Raw genomic sequence first — 8715 nt, forward strand, 5'->3', positions numbered from 1 at the left:
AAATGACCTTTGGCGTGAACCAGCCCAGATGTGTGGAAGTGATTCCTTGGGCCGAGGCCCCAAAGCAAAACATTTAAGTGGCTTCAAAGTATCCACCATCAATGCACATCAGAGAGGATGGAGCAACAGATGAAGACATTACTATAAACTACAGAACTGTGTTAATGCAAGAGAGCACAAAGCAAGATTCCACACATTCAGGAGGTGGTGTGGATTTTTATTGCACGTTTGTGGTCCGCCAATAAACAAAGGGAAGAAGACACAGACGAAGACGAAGACGAAGACGAAGACGACTAACTGCCGCCATCTTGTGGCCATTGCGTGAAATGACTGGTAGCCTTGAGTTGGAAAAGAAGCGAAAAACGGACGAGTCGAGATTAACATCTTGCCATACAATTTGTAGATATAGTAATATAAAATAAAACGATTATCCCATGTGTTCTGTTGTTGTTTCGAGTGCACGGAGCCGAAATAGGTTAACCGTCATCCACCCGAAAGTGAAACCAAAAGGGAAAACCCCCAACCTCCATGGGGTAGTTTAGCTAGCAGTGCACTGTTTACGGAGGAATTGGCGGTAAGTAATCAAATAACAAAACAAAATCAATGCTATGTTGCCGGTTTGTCTTGCTAAATGTCGTGCGGTAGCAAGGACAGCACGGTGCGACCCACCGTGTTTTTTTCGTGAGGCCAGGTTACAGTAGCTAAGTAGCCAAGTTAGTGTTTGCAAAAAGCTAGTTCATATTTCCACACCTACCATCCAACAACAGAATGTTTTTAGATATTTGTACTTTAAAGTATTACTAATTTACCACTTCCAGGTGCAGGACAAAGTATTGTTACTTTCCTAAGACCAGTAAAAGTCTTCAAAATAAACACTACGTACACCGATCAGGCACAACATTATGACCAGCTGTGCGATTTAATGTGGCCAAACAAGTTTGAAAGCGGAATTTATGGCAGAGCCACTTTATTGGATTGGAATAATTTATGCCCGATTGGTGTATAACACAAAGTATATTACTTTGGTCAAACGTCTGGACTTGCATGTGCACACTAATCATGTTTGTGACGTCAAAGGTGGTACAAGTCAGAAAGTGAATGACGCACCACCTTTGACCACTTGTGCCTTCACCTTCTACTTTTTTCCTTGGAATCTCTCTCTCTCTCACTCTCTCTCTCTCTCTCTCTCTCTCTCTCTCTCTCTCTCTCTCTCTCTATATATATATATTAATAGACATACATCAATAGATTGTATCTATTTAGCAGGTGAAATTATTTTGGATTCATTATTTTGGAACTTATTGTAAAATGGTAAAGTATATATGAATCAGGTGGAGTAGAGTATTAGTTTTGTTTTTTTATCATAACGCATGATGTTTGTAAACCCACCATCTATGTTTTCTTTAAACACAGTATGAGTAAACAAAGTATGTAATGAAGTAAAAAGTTAATCACTAGTGTTGTGCGTTAAATCTAACACAAAGCCTCTTTTTCTATGATCAGTTTCAGCCTTGTGCAGTCTGACCATCAGCCAGAGCAAAATGAAGAAAGTGGCAGTCTGTGGATTGTTTGTCGTTCTTTTCGACATTGTTCTGCGTTTGGCACTGTGGGCGGGACTGGTTCTCCTGATGTGCTCGGGTTGTGGTGGGCTGGCAGGTGTGTGGGCATTTGGGGCAGTAAAGTGGGTCGCTCTCCATGTTTTCACCTCATTACTGACTGATGGAAAGCCCCAGGCTGAGATCCACAGACTGGTAGCACTCCTCTGCCTTCTTTCTCCTGTGTTGGAAAGTGGACGAAGCTTGACGATGTCTGTCCCTGAGCCTTACGTGGGACCACCTCCTGATCTCAGCAGGCTGCTCCTGGGCCTGATGTCTTCATTGCTGGCATGTGTAGTTTGGGAAAAGTTCCTCTGTGGTGATGATGGGAAAAGCGACAAACTGGATGCCAGGCAGTTGCTTATGAGGATGCTGAAATACTTCAAACCAGATTCCCTTTACCTCATGGCAGCTTTTAGTTTTCTCATCTTAGGAGTTGTCTGTAAGTGTAAAATATTGAGATTCCACATTACCTTTTAAATGCTACACCTGGGAACATAATTTATCATTCCTATTTATTTAATCTGTGATATTCATCTTCCCAACCAGGTGATACATATATCCCACTTTATCAAGGGAGGGTAATTGATATGCTCGGAGGTCAAGTGCTTCACACAGGGTTCTGTTATGCAGTGGGACAGCTGGCTCTTTTGTCTCTTGGAAGGTAATTAACCCAAATCTCCTCCTCCTCTTTCCTTGCGTGACAACACTAAAATGTGAACTGATCATGTTTTCAATGACTCCATTCCAACAGCGCTTTGTTCTCGGGCTTGCGAGGAGGCATATTCATGTGCACCCTGGCCAGACTGAACAAGAGACTGAAGCACTTACTGTTTCACACCCTCCTGCAGCAGGAAGTGCACTTTTTTGAAGAGAATAAGCCTGGTGAGGAAAAACACAAAGAAATCTTTCAAATTGTTACAAGAAATACTGTGATATAAGGGTTCAAGAAGATTCTTTTCCACACAGTGCAGCACATGACCAAAAGTAAGCAGATGCAATTAGTACATCAATATTTGACTGTTTTGGTTAATTCTACAAACCTTATGTATTGATTTAGTTCTGGAACATGCTCAATGTTCTTGGAGCTTTCCAAATACAAGAGGTCGTGCACTGATGTTTGGTCTGGGTCATGCTTTGCTTTCCACTTCATGATTGGAGTCCTCTCCAGAACTGGGATAATAATTTATTTATCGATCCGACTTTGTGCAGGGGAGTGTTTTCATGTTGAAATAAGAAGAATTCGGCATTAGAATTATTTGGTGTCATGCATCGTCCCGTACGGGAGCGTTTCAGACAGTTGTGCTCCTAATCTCTGTGCTGGTCCATTTCTGAGAGGAAATTAATTTGCATGCATCTCACAACCACAATGAATATTAACAAAAACTGTTGGAAGGAAGTTGTAATCAAAATTGACATTTCCTTTCATTTGAACGGGCTACTAAAATATGTCCACAGACCTGTCCACATACTTTGACAATTAGTCATTTGACAATGATCATATTATAGCATTAAGAAAATCCCCTATTAAAAAGTGGGGCCAGTTTCTCACCCTAATTCTACTGCAACTCCATAATCTCTAACTCAGAGATTTAGCTGTCACTCAGCATTACTGATCTTTTTTTTTTTCCTGTCACCACCCAGGACCTCTGTCATCCCGTCTGCACTCAGATGTGGACAGGATGGGCCGCACAGTAGCACTGAACGCTAACGCAATAGTTCGCAGCACTGTCAAAACTTGCCTAATGCTCCGAGTGATGTTAGGACTGTCGTGGGAGCTGACCGTGCTCACCTGCATAGAGATGCCACTGTTGGCAGTATTACAAAACAAATACATCACCTTGACAAAGGTAAGAGCGACGAGATTACAGGAACATCCATTGTTCCCCAGCTAAAAGGAATTAAATAGGGGTTAAAAACTGCACACATGAAAAATTAAACTTTATAAGATTTTTTGGATAGTTATGGCAGCAATGCATATCAGCTCAACTTGTGAATTGGACAAGCTGAGCTGACGTTTTATGTTGAGTCAGTGTGTGTTCTGTCAAACAGGAGCTGAAAGAGCAGACCCAGAACTGTCAAGCCAAGAACAAGGACCTGGCTCTCCAAACAGTGAGCGCGATTCACACCGTCCGCAGCTTTAAAGGAGAGAAAGATGAACTGAGGAGGTACGTGGAGGCTCTGGACGAGATGCGTAACGTCAAGAGACATTCAGGAATCTACAGTGCAGTGTTCGGCTTAATACGAAGGGTAAGGTGGCAGCTAAAAACATTTAAGAAATTAGTTTTCCCATGTGATTAAGGACCGTGTGCATGTTTTAGTACGTTTCCTCAGTTTAGCCAAAGTGTGATTAATGTCTTTCTTTGTTCTTTTCCCATTTAGCTGCTGAGTGTTGGGATAAAGATTCTCATGCTGTTACAGGCTCGCGGTCTCATCTTGTCCGGTCACCTCAGTATCGGTAGCCTTGTGTCCTTTTTCTTGTACCAGAAGCCCATGTCAATTAATTTAAGGGTGAGCTAACCTAAAAATATTCACACTGCAGATTCTCTTCTTTGTTAAATATGTAGACTGACAAACACTTTTGCGCACAGGAGATTTTATATTGCTACGGAGAGACGGCGTCCACGGTTGGAGTCATCGACAAAGTGTTCAAATATCTCGACAGGACACCGCAGTGGAAGAAGGCAGGAGGGTTAGCTCCCGAGAAGCTGCAGGGACGAATTGTTTTCCAAGGAGTCACCTTCACATACCCGTCAACACCTGAGCCAGCTCTGAAGGTAACTGTTTGACAGTAAAAGCTAGACACCACATTAACATTAGTATCAGACAAGCCACAAATATATTCTTACCTTGTTGACATTGTTCTGTCCAGTCGTTTTCAATGGAACTGCAGCCGGGGAAGATGACAGCCCTGGTGGGACCCTCCGGCAGTGGAAAGACTTCCTGTGTCAGTCTCCTGAAAAGGCTGTATGAACCTCAAGCGGGGCAGATCCTGCTAGATGATGAGCCAGTACACCATTACAAGCACAAATACTTCCATCAAAAGGTAAAGTGGGCTTAAAGGACTCCTTCAATTAATGCCAGGCAGGAATGCTGACTTTTTTATTTCCATTACGTTTCGGCAAAGTAGGCAACTGCTTCACGGCAAGTTCACGGTGTCACAAGCGTTTCGCTAATGTTGTGTACAAGTCATGCTGAACTTGAAATCATATAATCTAAAGAACAAGAATTTTCTCATCGAGTTCTCGGGACCTGAAATTGTGGACTACTTTCTGATGTCTTTCACTTGGCAAAAGAACTTTACAGTCTCAACGAGATGTGATGGCAGCAAAATGACCACATACGACCACATGTTTGCGGTTCACTAATAGAAGTAATCAAAAGGCATTTGTTTGTATGTGGTTTTACTTACACCAACCTGTAGCAGCCATGCAAGCAGCTCCCTGAGGCTGTGCTACATGTAGCTGCAGCGTTTTGCTTTATTGCCACTTTTGTGAGAGCACATATTGTCTTCTTCTTATTGTAGTTATTTCAGTCATTGCCAGAAATATCTGACTCGAGGAGAAGGTGAATATAGTGAAGCTCCTTTTTTTTTTTTAATGGCTGTTTGTATCCACAGAACCTTTTTCTTTTTGTGGGATGCAACAGTTTATCTGCTGTATTTGTGAATTAATAAAGGAGTTTAACTAATCGTACCAAGTGTAACAAGTTGCATCTTATACATCCCACAAATTCCAATCATTACATTAGTCCTAGCGTGTGTTTGTCTTCGCTCATCTGTTCAGATTGCCGTAGTATCCCAGAATCCTGTGCTGTTTTCTGGCTCACTGAAATACAACATTGAATATGGCCTGGAGGACTGCACCACTGAGAAAGTGAAAGAAACTGCAGAGAGGGTGAATGCAGACAAATTCCTCTCTGAACTAGAGGATGGATATGACACAGGTAAGGAGCTAACGATGGCCGTCCCCCACATGTACAATATGGTCATCGCACATGGTCATAAATTGTGAAGGACGTACACCGATTTATTGTGTTGAGATGGTCACCCTCTGTTTACACAGACATAGGAGAAGGTGGTGCAAAACTTGCAAGTGGATTGAAGCAGTGTGTCGCCATCATCAGAGCTCTGGTGCGAGATCCGCAGGTCATCATACTGGACGAAGCTACCAGCAAACTTGATGTTCAAGCACAGCACACTGTAAGTGAAACATCTGAACAGGAGCGAGCGTATGTACAGTGGTGAAATTCGCCTTACGAATACACTTATCATTACCAGGGTCCCAGCCCCCATCCCTCACTCTCAAAGCTAAGTACTGGACCCAAGCTGTTGCCCCTACCTATGTGGAATCTTAATCAGCACAGGACTTGTTAATGCAAGACCTGATCTGTCTGTTACATAAGCTAAATTTAGTTCCATGCATACACCAATAAGCCCCAGTACAGACAGGGCTCACTACTGGCACTTTGCAGGTCTACATCTATGCACCTTGTACGCAGTAAACTGAGATGCTCAGTGTGTTCTCACACGTCGGTCACGGCCACCTCGACCTTAAAACCACCAGGGGTTGTTACTGTTGTGGCTGATGGTTGTGATTACTCACTTTACGCGCTATGGCCTCAGTCATTTAATTCAGGTCTCGGTGGTGATTTCAGGGCTTGTATGTTTTCTGTCCGAGTATTGACAGTTCCGTTATTTACAAGAAATTACATTAAAAAGCCCCCCCTCCCCTTTCTGGGGCACCAAAACCAGCGGAGGCCTTGTTATTCTTTTTTACTATAAGTCGGAGACAATAAATACCAGCTTTGCATTGCTACTTCTTACTTGATGTTTTACTGTCGCTGTCTGTGTCTCAGGTCCTGCAGGAGATTCTGTCGTGTGGTCAGACCGTGCTGGTGGTGGCTCATCAGCTGAAGACTGTGGAGCAGGCAGATCATATAGTCTTTTTAGAGAGGGGGGTAGTTGTGGAGCAGGGGACGCACCAAGAGCTCATGGCCAAGAGGGGGCGCTACTATCGTTTGAAAGAGGAACTGTTCTCTGAAAAATAAGCCCAGTAGGTTCACTTTTACTGCCAGTGTTATTTGTAATACAGTATTTGTCTGAAAATCGTTTAATGTGTGTAAAGATGCATCCTGTTTTTGTAAGCAAACTGACTGGAAGAGTAATGGCAAGCTGGCAAAAGTGAAACATGTTAAAGGAAGAGGATGAACTCTGTTTTGTTTGATGATAAATTTAAAATCACTTATGACTAAGGATTTACATTTTTGCCCACAAAAAACAGACAATCCTGAAATGTTTGCCGAGTTTCCTACTCTCACCAGTTTCTTCAAACCCGATTGTTCAAAGAGAGCAGCTACATCAACACGTGGGCTTAGAATCACAACCTAAAAGCTGCCGGATGACCTTCAGGTTTCATGCAGCAACGCATTAAAAGCAGAGCTCATTTAAAATGGACTGTGGTAAAGTGGAGAACTGCCCTGTAGTCTGGTGAGTCAGAATTATTATTTTTAAAAATCATGGATGCTGTTTCCTCCATGCCAGAAGAGAAGGATCACTTAATGCTGAATGAGACACCGATCAGCCACAACATTACCATCTGGGGGTTTTAATATAAAAATATGATATGTTTTTAAAAAAAATACAAATGTAAAGTAATAAATGCTGATGTATGGTAAGGGGTTAGTTATTTTTCACTTATTTTACATTTGTTAGGGTTAATGCTATAAATACCATCATGAGTAATGTTTAAAATGCATTGTTTTCATAGTTGTGTGCTTTTACTTTTGTGCCTTAAGTATAATAGACAATCTGCTTAGTACTTTTGTTTGAGTAAAGGATTTGAAGTAGTGCTTGTAGCGGTGCGTTTATTAGGCCCGTACTTGCACTTTTAGTATGAAGTTTGTGTACTTCTACCACCTTTGCACACAGTGTATCCCGTTTTGCTTCTAAATGGCTTTGTAGCTGCACCACCAGTGATGGATCTGTGACTGACAACGGTTTCAGAGCAACACATGCTACCACCCAAAGGTGTTTTCCAGAAACAAAAAAAAAAAAGGTCTTGTTTAATTTATCAGCACAATCTCAAACCACATTCTGCACATATTACAACAGCATGGCTCAGTAATAGGAGTCAAGGCGCTAAACCGCCGCCTGCCTGCAGTCCAGGCCTATCAGTACCTGAAAACATCTGGAGAATTATGAGGAGAAAATATGACAAAGAAGCCCTCAAACTGTGGAGCAGTTGAAATTGTAAATCATGCAAGAATGGAATAAAATGTGTTCAAATTAAAATTGTCTCTCTCGTTGCCAAAACGTAGCCCCATTAATAAATGAGGTAATGTGGTGAATGTTTTTGACACATGTTGCTAGATCAACATTCAAAATGAGCAGATAATTTATTTGATATGTTTATGTCTGTTGTATTTCCAAACAGGTTTCAAATGATTTGCAAGTCCCTACATTATTGTTTTATTTTGTGAGCGTCCCAACTTTTGTGGAAATTGCCAGTTAATTCTCAACAAATGTTGTCAGCACAAAAAAAATGAACTTTTTAAATGTATTTACCAGCTATAATCTTTACACAAAAATTAAAAACAGAACAACAGCAGTAACGTAAAATAACAGTCGACCGATAACTGATGCTTTGTTATAATTGATATAGAACATAAATCCCCTTGTGAATCTGTGTATGAATTCAGTGTTGTTTTCCCCCCAGAGCATCTAACTTTTCACTGAATTCCAATGTGAATGTAACCTTTTGTTGGCACTGAGTAGTTAGAAAGACGGCAACAAGCCTGGACAGAGAAACCAGCTGGATGCCTTCATCAATGTCCCCACAGGCCAGAGGTGAAAATGATAAAAATGTATTAATTTGTTATTGGTGTTACTGCAAAAAGGACTTTTTTTATGTTCAGATCTGATGCAACAAGTAACAAATTATCACAGCACAATACAATTTGGAAACTGATGTGTTTAACTAACAAACACAGCACAAAGGGATTCTGTCACTAGTTCTTTGTGTCCATAAATACAAAGTACTGCATTCTTTCCTCCGAGACAACAATGTTAAAAATATTTTTTCCATCTACAGTAGAAGCCATTTCACCAACAAAAAAGTTA

The 8715-nt window shown here is 41.4% G+C and overlaps 1 protein-coding gene across 2 annotated transcripts; it reads left to right on the plus strand.

Moving 5' to 3' along the window:
- The first annotated feature begins 434 nt into the window (after positions 1–434).
- tap2t (transporter associated with antigen processing, subunit type t, teleost specific) lies at positions 435–7887 on the plus strand. 2 transcript variants are annotated; one of them, XM_067488278.1, is made up of 13 exons: positions 435–574; positions 1504–2037; positions 2145–2259; positions 2350–2480; positions 3240–3445; positions 3648–3845; positions 3978–4106; positions 4187–4372; positions 4468–4641; positions 5381–5540; positions 5660–5796; positions 6453–6649; positions 6878–7887. In XM_067488278.1, exons 2-12 carry the CDS (start codon positions 1542–1544, stop codon positions 6642–6644), a joined length of 2124 nt encoding a protein of 707 aa, XP_067344379.1. In that variant the 5' UTR covers positions 435–574; positions 1504–1541; the 3' UTR covers positions 6645–6649; positions 6878–7887. The 2 variants fall into 2 exon arrangements, with proteins under 2 accessions (XP_067344379.1, XP_067344377.1); XM_067488276.1 differs by having other exon boundaries at positions 6453–7887.
- Positions 7888–8715: the final 828 nt, after the last annotated feature.

Source organism: Channa argus, chromosome 20, assembly GCF_033026475.1.
Source record: "Channa argus isolate prfri chromosome 20, Channa argus male v1.0, whole genome shotgun sequence".
NCBI classification, from domain to species: domain Eukaryota; kingdom Metazoa; phylum Chordata; class Actinopteri; order Anabantiformes; family Channidae; genus Channa; species Channa argus.

Excerpts from the sequence above, each read along its gene's own strand:
- tap2t (XM_067488276.1), top strand. The coding sequence starts at position 1,542 with ATGAAGAAAGTGGCAGTCTGTGGATTGTTTGTCGTTCTTTTCGACATT. Across the intron at positions 2,481-3,239 it reads TTTTGAAGAGAATAAGCCTG|GACCTCTGTCATCCCGTCTG; the intron begins GTGAGGAAAAAC and ends GTCACCACCCAG. Across the intron at positions 4,373-4,467 it reads CACCTGAGCCAGCTCTGAAG|TCGTTTTCAATGGAACTGCA; the intron begins GTAACTGTTTGA and ends TGTTCTGTCCAG.